The sequence below is a fragment of the Ambystoma mexicanum genome, chromosome 3q, assembly GCF_040938575.1.
Source record: "Ambystoma mexicanum isolate Mex_15411 chromosome 3q, UKY_AmexF1_1, whole genome shotgun sequence".
Lineage (NCBI taxonomy): Eukaryota > Metazoa > Chordata > Amphibia > Caudata > Ambystomatidae > Ambystoma > Ambystoma mexicanum.
In genome coordinates this window covers 966,774,945-966,789,385 of record NC_090926.1, presented here as the reverse complement: position 1 = coordinate 966,789,385, position 14,441 = coordinate 966,774,945, and the positions used below count along the sequence as shown (strand labels likewise).

The following is a 14,441-nucleotide window of genomic DNA, read 5'->3' as shown; positions in this document are numbered from 1 at the left end:
AAATTATGGTTAACGTATACATTAAACAAAATGAATCAATTGCGCAGTAGAGCGGTATTGAAAAGATTAAATGAAAAAAGAATGCCAATTAATATTCTCCGAAAATATAAAGGAAGCCACCATCACCCAATGATACACCGCCACCAATTAAAAATATTCCACCAAAAGTATTCCAAGATAGCCAAAATTCCTGATTCAACCTTGAAGTATAAACAACACTCTGCAAAATCACCAATCTGTAAATGGTAAAATTATAGTTTGCCAAACCGAAGATGCCAATGGCTTGTTGGTGTTTGACTTCCATTTTACAGGTGGAATTCAGGTCTTAGAATTATGGCTGTGTTGCCTAGTTTTTATGAGGTTAGATGGTTGATGAGGGATGTATGATTAGGGCGGGCCTTAACCCAGACAATCTGTTTGGAAGGGGGAATTATTTATTTGAGACATAATGTAGGAATCTGCAACCTACAAGCATAAGAAGGTGCATGCTAGTTGGATTGCGTAAACTGTGAACAGTGTTCTGCATTAATTTGCTTGTTTTTAAGATAGTTACAAAGCAGTAAAACCTGCTGTGAATTGTTTTGTTCTTTCAGAATCTGGTGCCGCTGTCTGCAGCTATTTCATGAGAGGATTGTGCAGAAAAGGTGAGCATTTATTTGTATGTATTCTTTATAGCATGTACACAAGAAACAGTACAGAATCTAGGTCTGATACTGTCTAAAATATATATATGGGGAAAAGGTGTTTTCAAAACAGTTTTGGAGGTAGTGTAGAGGATTGTGGCTTGATGATTTTGGCGTGGTTTGTTTGTCTGAGATTTCACCATGAATATACATATGAATAAATGATGTTGTAATCTAAGAAACACTTTAAGCCTGTTCTGCCTCAAAATAAAAGGTGCTGAAAATAAAGAGTGTAACGCGCTTCATCTTCTTAAACTCTTCACTGGGATCTACGTGACTATGGCACATTTAGAATCCCAGCTGTAGATAGTCCGACCACTGCCTTCCTGTTTTTAAATGTTGTGTTACAGGGGGCAGACCTTTATTCCTTGCCCCTGTATGTTCCCCTTTGTTGTTGCCCCCCTGTGAAAGTTGGGGGTGAGAGGCTAGGGAATTGGAGTTGGTGTGACATTAAGGCCGGCGACCACTACCGATTGTGATGCAGGACCAGGTGGCACTGTATGGGTTATCATCCAGAACCCCCATGCTATCCCTAACCTAGTCTGCAGGAAATCACTTACTCTCCTGTAAACCTTATAAATGGCCCAGAAATAATGTACACAAGAATGAGTATACCTGAGGAAGAGTAGAGTGTGCTGTTCATAGACCCACCCCCACGAGTCTGCACACTGCGTTGTGCCCAAAGAGTATACTGTATGACTGATGGGAAGGAGCTTGTGAGCTTTGCTCACTGGTTGTATCCTGGGGCAGGCTCATGTCTTTTCACAGGGCCCTGCAGGAGTCGCAATCCAGGACAATACCGTCCCATGGTCTAATCCCAAGGGAAGGGTCTGACTGCCTTCAGCCGGAGTTGACCGATCTTGGGATGCTGACAAACAAAATTCAAGAGGGTTCACAGCAGTTTTGGAACATCAGGAAACCGAGAAAGGGGTTTATGGTAGGGCTTGTAAAATTGAAGGATTTCCGCAATTGCATTCAAAACTTTAGGAAAAAAGCATGTTGAACATCTTGTCCTTATTAGAACCTGTCTCAAAGTATGTTGATGCCTTTTACCAATGCTAGCAGCCTCTTTCTTAAAGATTCCCCGGATGTAATCAACTTGGAGAGTGAATGGCCTTTAACTCCACTCAAGGCCGGCTAGTGACTCTTGTTAGTCACTTTTTTACTAATATATTTCCCAAGGGGCAGCCATTGATGTAGTTACTTGCTGCTTAGATCAGCGAGAACCACCCCCACCAAGAGCCTACTAAAGTAATTACAGATCTAGCTACTGTAGCACATCTTGGAGTTTTCTATAGGCAAATAAAAGGCATACTGAACTAAGCCAATTTGTTTGAACAATTTGAAGTGATGTATATTCTTAGTGAGGAGAAACCCTCTTGGGCATCAATAAGGCTATATTGTTGCTACATAAATGACATTTCAATCATTTGGCGTAATAGTCTAGATCATCTTACTGCATTCATTACATGGATTAATTCCATCCACACCCACTTAAGATTTACTGCCTTGTAACGCCAAATAGAAATTCCTTTTCTTGATTTGCTTATTTGAGTGAATGAAGGTGAAAAAAGTATCTGTTACGTAAGCCTATGGATAGAAACGCAATCCTACACTGTAATAGCAAGCATCCAATGACCTTGAGATAAAACATGCCAGTCAATCAGTTTCTACGGGCCCGCAGGCACTGCACAACTCTTGAGGAGTTTTATTATCAAGCTAAAATAATGTATCGATTACTGAAATGAGGCTACCCTAAACTGCTCTTGAAATGCTGAATTAAGAGAGCTAAATGTGTTTCCAAGAGAAAACCTATTACAACAGAGAGACATCTAAAAACCGTCCTGACCACTTTTGTCATACCAGTAATGGTTTAATGAATTTGGTGCTAAGAAATTGGCCTCATTATGAGTTTGCCAATCCGGAAATAAGTGTTCCGGTAAGCTCACCTGCACCCTTGTTACCGGACTGGCAAACTACGTGTCTGCCTGCTGTGGCCGCTGTGCCAGACAGGTCTAACCCTGCCAGGCACAGTGGCCATGGTAGACAGACTCCTCACAGAAGCAAAGGCACCGTTAACAACGATGCCGGCGCTTCAGAGTCCCCAATCCCATAGAGTCCTATGTTTTACCGGCGCCTCACTTCCCAGTCCGGCAGAATTTGTAATCTCCCGGTGCCACCGGGAAGTCAGGTGCTGGTAAAATGAGTCAGACGCACTCACTAGTAGCACCGGCAGGGTTACCACCAGACTCTTAGTGAGGCCCAATGATTCAGATTTAACAGAGCCTGGTTTGCTTCCAAAAGGAGCATCGATTTACAACTGTTCTCGTACATACTTTTAGCAAAAAGGATGAACCCATGCAAGATACTGTAAAGGTGCAGAAGGAGGTGACTAACGCAAAGGTAGCATTTTGATTGTTATAAGACTTGTATTAGTCAAGAAAATGAAGAGAAAACCCTAACTTTACTTATATCGAAGAGGGCTTTCTCTGCCTCAAATAAAATTTGAATGGGTCTGTCAGAATGTCCTAGTAACTTGTCCACCATCATGTGTCAAAACCCTAATTCTGTCCCTTACACTTAAAACTAAAGATAGACCTTCTTGGTCCAGAACAATGACTCCCTTCTTCTGGACCGGGGCTAATAGTTCACTTTCAGGCTTTGACTTCTTAGGGGAATGATTCAGTTGACTGGGTCAAAATGTTTTCCAGCCGAAAAGACAACGTTCCAGCACTTCTCTTTGGCAGGCACACTGCTTATATTTTAACACTCTGTATCAGTAAGTCTTTTCAGCTTTGCTTATCTTTATTTTACAGTCCAGCACAAGCAGGGGGAATGACTCCCATTTCCAGGAGGTCTTGGTTACCAGGAGAATGACTCCCTTCTCCTCGTATCTTGTTCGATACAACCTGGGGGAAGGGTTCCATGTAATAATGTAACCCCCCGACCCCCAAAATGTCTCCTGACCAAAATGTCGCTGTTTTTTGCAGAGACATTATTACATTGAACATGCAGGGGACACCCCTGCAACCTTGGAATTTTACTTTTTTTTTTTTTTTACAAGGGGAGCAGGAGACATCCCCGCAACCCGTCCCCATACATAATGTCACCATATATATCGCATATGGCTTTTCCCTGCAACATTATGTATGGGGACATTAATACCTGATACCCAAGGAAGATGGTTTGTACTGCTTCTCTTGTGGGTGTGGGTCCCAGACCCATATTTCTCTACTGCTTTTGATTCGGCAGACCTGGTCACTCTACATCCTTGAAGATCACTTGTATGACTCTTCTTTTGTAGGTGCTGGTCACAGACCCGTATTTCTCTGCTTCTAATGTTTGGTGTACAAATCACAAATGTTCATTACCGAAGGGGTTCTCTTCTTGCCCCTGCTCTGTGGGTTTTGATCTGCTGTCTCCTCCAGAGTCTTCCATGACTATGTTGTGCCCACTACCAACCATCCTGGCAACATCTCTGCCAGTGTACAAGGGTCGTTCTTAGGCTCTTCCTTCTGTGGTTTCTCTTTCGATGGCTTCCCTTGCGTTCTGGTGTACAGCCGGTGGTTCTGCAGCCTCTGGCCCCTCGCAGACTGCACCTCTGAGCTCAACTGCGTGATCCGGCTTCTTCACAGGTCCAGACCTCTGCTTCGCCAGCTTCTACGTCAGTCCTTCAATGTCAGACCGTGTAGGTACGTCTCTGCCTTCTCGCCAGCATCCCAGTCAGCTACTTTTGTCTTCCACGCCAAACCGCTTCCCAGCTTGTGGCTCCTCCAGGAATGGCTTGACCACAAAACCAGTCCTTCTTTGGTTTTTATTTTGGTCTTGGTAGTGGCCCTTGGTAGAGAACAAGATCACTTGTAACTTTGGCCGGCCCTTTCTTTGCTTTGAATCTAAGCAGGGTCAGTCCTGGTTACTGCATGGCTGGGCGACCAAATGGGCATCCAAAGCTTTGTAGTTTATGCTGTCCTACTGTCAGTGCTTGAAAGTTTAGAACACCGAGAGCATTTTTTGCCTTTTGCTGAATTGCTTTCTGTTGTAGTTTCCCAAGTCAATAACATTTTAATTGCTATTTTTATAGCAACAGTGGGTTTCCCATCCCTGCAGTAACTTGGACAAACCCTTCTTAGCTTCAAAGCGAGGGAGTGGTCCACACCCTAAGGCCATGTGTCCTCATAAATGAGCCCACCTGACCAGACCACTTGGAGAACATGGCCTAAGGGGGCTGAATCCTACCCCGCTTTGAAACTAAGGAGGGTCGGTCCCGGTTACTGCATGGATGGGAGACAGTCCCCATTCCCGAATGCTGTGTTTTTCTAAGTTTTAGGTATCTCATAACACACAGCACCCGCATAAATTCTTTTAAATACGTCCTACTGTCAGTCCTTGAACGTTTTGCACTTGGAGACCATTTTTGTTGCCTTTTGCTGCATTGCATTCTAGTATTTGTAGTCTCACAGTACAGATGGGGGGGGGGGAATAATGCCACAATTGTACACTTTTTTGCCTAACCTAGTTCAATATATTCGAGTGACACTGTGGTATGTGTACTTTTCAAGTTTGCTGTATTGTTGAAAGCCAGACATGGGGGGGGGGGGGGCGGGGGTAAGGAGAGGAAATAATGAGAGGGCAAGTAAGTCATGAGTATTTGGCCATAATGTGGCAAGAGTTTGCAGTCCCGGACACTGGTGCAGTTATTTTCCCCTGGTTGTGGCTGCTTTTCAGGGCACCAGTGAAGGTCACATGTGGGTGGACGGCGTAACTTTTTTTTCCAGAGCCCGGACACAACCCCTTGGTTTTCCTTGAGGTTGGCAAACTTGTACTTTTTTTTGTATTTGGCTACCAGGATTTTACTCAGGTTGTCATGTTCCCAGTGCAGATGCTTACCCACAAGCACTTGTTTTGTATTTGGATTTTGTTTTCCATGGAATAAGATTGCTGGGTTTAAAAGGGGAGTACCTTTTATACTTTGCCAGCATATTTATTGAAAGATTTTCTCTCTGGTTATTTTTTTGGTGTTAATTACTTTTACTTCCAATGCTATTTTGTCTTGCGCACTTTATTCTTAGGAGAAGGTCATTTGAACTACATTTGTATATTTCACTTTAAAATATATGGCCACTTACTGTGTGTATATTCATGGGAGCCAGCTTTTGATTTTCGTTATGCAGACAAAAGTACCTGGACATATGTTATTGTTGCAGCTGTTCATTTTTCACCCTTTCTGTGCTGCTTAAATGTGGTTAGCTGGGGTTGTCATTACTTTTTTAAATAGTCCATTGCTATTTTGTATTGCGGTGCTTTCTTCTAAGGGGAAGGTCAAATGAACAACATTTGTATATTTCACTTTAAGATGCATGTTCACCTAATGTACTGTGTATATTCATGGGTGCCAGCTTTTTATTTTCGCTTTGGGTGCTGAAGGTACCTGGGCCTATGTTGTTCTTGCAGCCGGTCATTTATTTCCTTTTCCCATGCTTCTTAAACGTGGTTAGTTGAGGTTGTGCGATGTATCAGCAGTCAACAAGAGAACAACCACAAAACAAGGGGCTTGGAGCACACTGCACACAGTTTGTGGTCCATGGCAAATCAAATCTCACTGTGCATTACCTAAAACATTGTGTCCCTGATTCCCAGAAGCATTTTATAATGGCACCATCGCATAGGGAAACGCTCTGTGAATCAGCCCGCTTGAGTTATTAAAGCCTGCAATCTTTTATACATAACAATACCACAGTCCAAACAGGACAAAATCCATTTGTGATTGATGAATGTCTTTGAGCGATGGGTTGCAAGTGTTTTAAAATATAGAGTGGCCGTGCCCACTGGCCATGGCTGAAGACCATGCTAGTGGTTTGGCAGCATTCTAAAAATCTATGGAAAAACAAAAGCCTTCAAATTCATGAAAAAAACTTTAGTTGCAGGTGCGTTAAGGTGAGAACTTAATGCAATAAAACACCTGAAATTCAGCTAAAGCCACTTTGTTTGCTCCCCCTTTTGCGCAGCGCTTGACCGCAATGATGCACCATAGATCACATCACTAATTACATATTGTATAAGAACACTGATGACATTACAAATCACATCACTGGTGACAACACTAATTACATTGTTTATAACTGATTACACCAATAATGGAATTTGACATAACAACATCATTTATAAATTAGCTCATGAAAACTTTGATTACCTTAATAACAATTTAGGCCGTGGATTTAGCCATGACAAAGGCTGGGGGCACTGGCCAGCATCAAAGGCCATAGCTAGTGGTTGTTTAGTGTTTTATAATACACAGTGGACACGGCCATTGGCCATTGTTTATTGCATTTATTATATTATTTTAAAATATACAGTGGACATGGCCAAAAGATGTGCAACCAGCTCAAGGTCAAAGACAATGGCTAGTGACCCATTTATATGTCCGGATATATAGTGGGCACAGCCAAAGTTTGTGGCCGCTGGCCAGTATTGTGCTAAAGTACATTGCTAGTGCCTGGTTAGTGTATATAATATACAGTGGACATGATTGAAAGCTGTATCGACTGGTAAAGGCCAAAATCTATGGTTGGTAGCCTGTTAGTGTTTTCAAATAATAAGTGCACATGGGTGAAGGTTGTGACCACTGTCCATAATTGAAGACCACGACTAGTGCCCATTCATGGTTTACATATATTTTGCCATGCACAGTGACCATGGCTAAAGGCCATGCGTAATGCCAGTTACTGTTGTAATGTAATTAGTGATATGAAAATGGGCAACTGCCTTAGCCAGTATGGAGGAGGGGTTGGTTATCTACAGGCGCAGGCAGGTACACAGCTTGCTTCTTCGTAAGCACCTCCTGATAAAGAAAGTAAACGACTATATGCTCTGGGTAGAAAGGTTGCCTCCACTTCTGCCTATCGGGCACGAATTGCCAACAGTGCCACCCTTTTGGGAGGCTACGATTGCCATCAGTGGGAGGAGGTATCCGCTTTGGTATCCTCCGCACCCGAACCCTTAAAGAGCCAGTTGGCTCAACTGGCAGCAGATGGAAGGTCTGTATCGGGCAGCATGCTAAAAAGCAAACTTTGTTGCAGCAGATAATGCTGGGAGGTTAATCGCCAAATGCACTGTCATAAAGCTCCACGCTTGGTTAAGGCAGTAGGATTTCAAACCGGAAACCAAAGCAACCCGGATAGATATGCCTGTGGAGCCGAATGTACTATTCGGCAAGACAGTGAAGGAAGCTTTAAAGATGGCAAAGGAGGAGTATGAGACCCTAAAATCTCTTGGCCAACTCCCCAATAAACCCTCTGGACAGAGGGGAAACAACAATTTTCACCGCTTTCGGGGCCAAAGTTCCCAAAGGGGTGCAAACTATTTCCAAAATCAGGGAACCTCATGGGGTAATAACCAATCCCAATCCTCACAGGGCTACCCCAGAGGGCAGCTCAGGGGTCACACTAGGGGTAGAGGCAGCCCCGCCAGAGGTGGTACACCACCCAACAAGCAGTGACATTCTGCTTCAGGTCCCCTCCCATGCATCCCCAGTAGGGGGATGCATTTCCACCTTCACCCAGGCATGGGAGTGATCACTTCAGACAGATGGGTGCTGTCCACAGTTTCCGGAGGATACTGCATAGAGTTGCTAGGGCGCCCCCACGACCATCCTCCGCGACAGAGTACACTTGCTGAAACATCAGAAGATCCTCCTCGAGGAGATCACTGTTCTGCTAGCAAAGGATGCCATAGAAGTCGTCCCGGTCAACCAGGTAAACGGGGGTATTTATTCAACCTACTTCCTTGTGCCAAAAAAAGACCGGACAATGCACCCAGTATTAGATTTGCAACCTGCAAAGAAGTATGTCAAGCCACAAAAATTCTGCATGACTACACTACAGGAGGTAATCCCTCTACTAAAAAAGGGAGATTACATGGCAGCATTGGATATGAAAGATGCCTGTTTTCATATTTCAATGTTCCCAGCACACAGAAAATTCTTGCCTTTCAAGATGGACAACCAGCACTACCAATTAAAGGTGCTGTCCTTTGGAATAGCCACCGCTCCAAGGATATTCACCAAGGTACTGGCGGTGGTGGTGGCGCACCTACGCAGGGAGGCAATCCCAGTGTACCCTTGTCTGGACGACTGGCTCATTACTGAAGAGTCCTCCCTAATTTGCAGACTAAACATCCAAAGAACAATCAACCTCCTCTTCCAATTGGGCTTTTCAATCAACGAGAAAAAGTCAAGCCTGGTGCCAAGCACCTCAAAACAGTTCTTAGGAGCTGTCCTAAACACTCAAGAGGGGTTGGGCTTTCCATCAGAAGAAAGAATTCGAAATTTGTTGCTGCAAATTCCTCAATATCAGGCCTGTCCTCAAATAAGGGTGCGCAAAGCTATGCGTTTGCTAGGCATGATTGGATCTTGCATTTACCTGGTTCCCCACACGTGCCTGTGCATGCGAGCCATGGAGGAATGGTTGGCGAAAACAGTGGTCTCAAGCAAGTGGTCAGTGGGACGATCTAGTGGTCATTTCGCTAACACTAGTACAGAGCCTTCGCTGGTGGACAAGAGAGAATCTTACGAAGGGAAAACCCTTCTACGATCAAGAGATCCAGGCCTTTGTCACAACAGACTCCCCCCTGGCAAGGTGGGGAGCTCACTACCTTCACCACACAGCTCAGGGTCTCTGGTCTCACACGGTGGCTCAGAACCACATCAACCTGCTGGAACTTCTGGCAGTCTTCAGAGTGCTTCGGGCATTCAAACCCCTCCTATTCAACCAGTCAGTGCAGATCCCAACAGACAGCATGACTGCAATGTTTTACTTGAACAAACAGGGGGGCACTCGTGGCACTCGTTCTCAAAATCTGTCCAAGCTTGCCCAGAAAATTTGGAAATGGGCACTCAAACAGAAGATTTACCTGTCATCCCAACATGTTCTAAGGGAACTCGACTCGCTAGCAGATGCTCTGAGCAGCGATCCCCTCCCAGAGGAACATGAGTGGCGACTACACAAAGAGGTCGTAGGAGACCTCTTCTCTCAGTGGGGTTGCCCACTATAGGAACAGGCAATGCCCAAACTTTCCAGGTTCCCCCAGCCAGACTCCAAGGGCAACGCCCTATGGATGAATTAGTCAGGGATATTTGCCTACACTTTTCCACCAACCCTTCTGATGACGAAAGTCGTGAACAAGATTCACAGGGAACCGATGAGGCTCATCCTGGTTGCTCTAAGTGGGCGAGACAACCATGGTATCCACACCTGCGCAAACTGGCTGTGTGCGACCCCATCAAACTCCTGTGCCGGTACAACCTATTCTCCCTGCACGAGGGGCTAACAGTGCATCCTCAGCCCAACTCGATGAACTTGGCAGCATGGCTTCTGAAGTCATAGAGTTCGGACATCTCAATTTACCTCAGATGTATGGATATCTTGAAAGAGTCGAGAAAACTGAACGCGAGGCACTCTTACTATGATAAATGGAAACAATTTGTTATTTGTGCCAGAATAAGCAAATCAACCCCGTTGATTGTACTCCTTCTAATGCGGTCACCTATATGCTCCACCTACTGGATGCAGGGTTAGTGTTTAACTCACTAAAAGTGCACCTGGAAGCTTTATCGGCCTACACCACTTCTCATAACAAGGTGTCATGGTGGAAAGTGCCAAAGCATTTATGGAAGGGGTAAAGAGACTCCACCCTCCAATTTCTAACCCACCACCAGGTTGGGACCTTAATGTGGTACTGGCTAAGCTCATGGGACCTCCCTTTGAGCCCATGCACAAATCTAGTCTCAAACACCTGACTTATAAAACTGCCTTCTTAGTAGCCATCACCTCCATAAGAAGGGTCAGTGAAATTCAAGCTCTGTCAGTGCAGGATCCTTTCTTTACTATACATAAGGACAAACTGGTTTTACGCACACTCACCCTAGGTTCTCACCTAATTTCATTTCCAAATTCATTTTAACCAGTCTATTGAGCTACTGGCTATCTTCCAAGAACCCAAAAGCTCTGCTGAGGTGAAACTCCACACACTAGATGTGAGGAGGGTGGTCCTCTACTACGTAGACAAGACCAGACCACTAAGAAAGACAGATCAACTGTTCGTCTCCATAGCGCCAGGCAGAGAAGAAGATTGCATCTCTAAAAATGCCATCTCTAGGTGGATAGTCAGATGTATCCAACTGTGCTATTCCCTTTCAGATAAAACACTGCCTTTTACGCCAAGGGCCCACTCTACAAGAGGCTTTCATTGCAAATGTACCCCTGGACAGTATTTGCATAGCAGCTACATGGAGCTCTATTCACACCTTTACTCAGCACTACCGCATTGACACTGGCGAATTTCTGAGGTTTTTCGGTTTAACTTGTAACCATAAAGTCCCCTTTTAACAAAGTTTTTTTAGTGCATGTCATGCTATTTTCCTACAATTTACTAATATCATACTTACCCTAATATAGCAACATTTTTGTCCAATTCACAAAGTTTCACCCTTAGACTTGCCCATTTCCCACCTTCTAGCATCATTTTTAACACTTCTGTACACTTTTTGCAACTTTTTCCACTGTTTTAGAATCTGTCGATGTCCGCGTACGTCTGACGTCATCGCGGACCTCCCGGATAGTGCCACGTGACTATGTGCTTGCACACGGCATGATGATGTGTCCGTGAACGTGTCCACACTTGCGATCGTGTCGGATGTTCGAGGACAGTTCAGAACTGCATTTTCTACTGATCTGCAAAATTTCAAGCTGAAAATGTACCCTTGTACAGCTACTACACCTATTCTTACTCGTTAGCTACAATCTAGTACAAAGCACAAACTTGGAAGAATATTAGCAAAACTGCTATTTAGCTTAAAAATGGCATCAGCTATTGCCATCCCTCCTCCCCAAAAGCCACCACCACCACCACCACCACCAGCTGGAGGACCTACACAACAAAAAAAGTGCAGTACTTCTAAAGACAATGAAGATGACCAAAAAGAGAGAATCATGGGTGCAGCAGTTCTTTATCACTGTTGGGAATGTATCAAAGGCTAAAGATACCAAAGTGAAATGCACTGAGTGCAACTTGATAATCATTTGCGGACTACTTGTACAGTACTCCTACGGGACCACCTTCATGCACCGTCACACCAAATCCAACCACTGTAATGCTCTCAGAAAAGTTGTTCCTTTCTTAGGAAGTAGTAGGCGGTCTTCATCCTCTTCATCTTCCTCAACCAATCTCACCAGCTACCTTGCAATCAATAAAAGAGGCTGTTGATCCATATCTTTCGAAGACAATAGTCCTCTGCATATACTGCAACAAACCGCTCTGCAGGGGCAAGCGATTTTGAAGTGCTTTTGAAGCTGTAATCAAGGAACATGAGAAACACTGCCCCCTTCCTAAGAAGTGACACACGCGCAGCGCAACATCTTCCCCTGTCCACTTGCCCCTACATATATTGCTTGGTGCCTCTTCCCTCATTTCCCTCCCCACCCTACGTTCTAACCTCTCCTGCAAAAAAATAAAAATACATCAACAAACAAGAACAAACGGAGGGTTCCTTTTAGAACCACCTTTCACAGTTAAAAAATAAAACTAACAAATCTTATAGACTCCATCTAATTTACATTTCTCAGTAAAGTACATAGACTCAATAAAATTTTCCAACATTTCCATTAGCATTTTGTGTTATAATAATGGGAATAATGTGGCGTCACTGGAACGGGGGATGACGGCGCAGCAGCTCAAGTTATCGGTCGAAGCGAGGGCAGATGATGAGGGCTCCGGACCGTTATCCGCCGTTCCAGCCCCTGCAATGGGTTATCCCCCCATTCCCGCCCCTGCAATGGGGGATGAAGACCATTAGCACCCCGGGTTCCCAAAGCGGTAACCTGGGGTGCTAAAAAAAGAGGATTTTTCTTCCTTTACTGGGACGGCTGTGGTGTCCTGCTGTAGGAAGGAAAATCCCTTTGTAAGATGGCCACCATGGAAAGGGAAGGCACGGCTCCATACAGAGCCCCTCTTCCCTTTCTATGGCAGTCCGCAGAAGGCAAAGGGAGAACCCTATGACCATATTACCACAAGCACAATTTTTCCCTTTCAAACCTATCCCACTTTCGAATAACTTTACCAAATAGCCAGTCCCATGTGGACATGGCCACTTTAACCCCATTTGTCATCCCTCTTGGGGATGGCCAGTAGCCAGATTGTCTGGGGGGGTCATGACCTTATGACATGACCTGGACAATCTGGCCACTACCCATGGCCACAGGCTATACCTCAGTCACCAAAAGTATATGACTATTTTTTTTGTACCTACATTACGGCACTTGTCAAAAAATAAAAAACGGGCACATTTGGAAAACCATGCTTTAAGGTCCTTGCCAATGCTCCTTGCCTGAGTTTGCTCGAAATCCGCCCATGTTTTATTTTTTCAAAAGTGTCATAATTTATATACATAGAATAGTCATATAATTTAGCCCCCACTTGACAAAACCCATTGAGACTTTACACACACATTCAAGGTTGGGTCTATAATCTTTCAGGAAACTCTTGTCCACATTCGTCAAACGGCAACAGTTATAAGCCATTTAAAAATGTTGAGACCCCCCCTCTAATTTAGCCCCCTCTTGAAAAAATCTCACCAAACTTTACAAAAACATTTTATATCTAGATCGAAAATGTTTTTGCAAACGTTTGTGTAGATTCGTCAAATGGCATCACATTTATAAGCCTTTACAATATTTTGGGACCCCACTCTAATGATTCCCCTTCTTGACAGAATCCCACCAAACTTTGCAAATCCATTCAGAATCTGGTCTAGAATAGAATTTCAATTTCATGCAATTTCATTGAGTGGCGCCAAAGTTATACGTCATCCAAAAACAGCTTTTTTAGCAACCCTGTAATGCAGAAATAGACATAGATGTCCCCGAACATCTGAAGTGTTGGTGAACATCACAGAACTGCCCCCCGTACATCCAGACTGTTTGTAGCGGTGAAAAACACCTGTTTTTAGGCTTCTTATGGCCATATCCCATCCTCATCACCCCTCACCTCCCTAGAGATTGTTTGATAAGTTTGAGAAGGGCAATGTTGTATTTTAATGTTTTTACCGCGATGTCCGCGGACACCGTTCGCTGTCGGCGAATCCAACATGGCAGACTTTTCCAAAAAACGTATCCACTTCACGCTTTTCACCATCCAATCGGTGGGCGCGTCCGATGTCCGCAGACGACATGTTGCCCTCTGAGCCAATCTGATGCCAGTCCGCGGACTGAACAGAGAAATGGGACGGCGGACCGAAGCCAGATATCGCAAATGTCTTTTTACCTGCTTTTAGCCCAATTTTAAGGAAAACTACGGATTTACACCAAATTTACAAAAGCCCGCTTTCGGAACCAAGACGCTGCTCCTGGTGCAAATTTGGTGAAAATCCGTCCAGCAGTTTCAGCTGTATGCATGCACACATCTTTTCTCCATTGTGTCTGTGGAAAAAAAGAATTTGCAACCCCCCTATAACTTTGCCCACCCCTTGACGAAACCTCACCAAACTTACCAACAAAAATCAGAGCGGGCAATATACTTTGTTTGCAAAGTTTGGTAAGGATTCATCCAGGGGGAGCGAAGTTTTATAAGCCACCCAAAAAGTGCTCTTAGTTCAGCAACTTAACCATAACTACACGGCTGCTACCGCAGGCCATGTAATAAAAATGTTTTAAAAAAAACATTATTGTAGTTATGGTTAAGTTGCTCATCTCCTAGGAGGAGCAGTTC

At 44.3% G+C, this 14,441-nt stretch overlaps 1 protein-coding gene across 2 annotated transcripts in view; it reads left to right on the top strand.

Annotated features, from left to right (window-relative positions):
- Positions 1–14,441, top strand: part of CPSF4L (cleavage and polyadenylation specific factor 4 like) — a 224,388-nt gene that overhangs the window by 90,440 nt on the left and 119,507 nt on the right. For both annotated transcript variants that reach the window (XM_069655108.1, XM_069655107.1), the window contains exon 2: positions 594–644. In XM_069655108.1, coding sequence (XP_069511209.1) covers positions 594–644 — 51 coding nt within the window. The remainder of the gene's footprint in view (positions 1–593; positions 645–14,441) is intronic.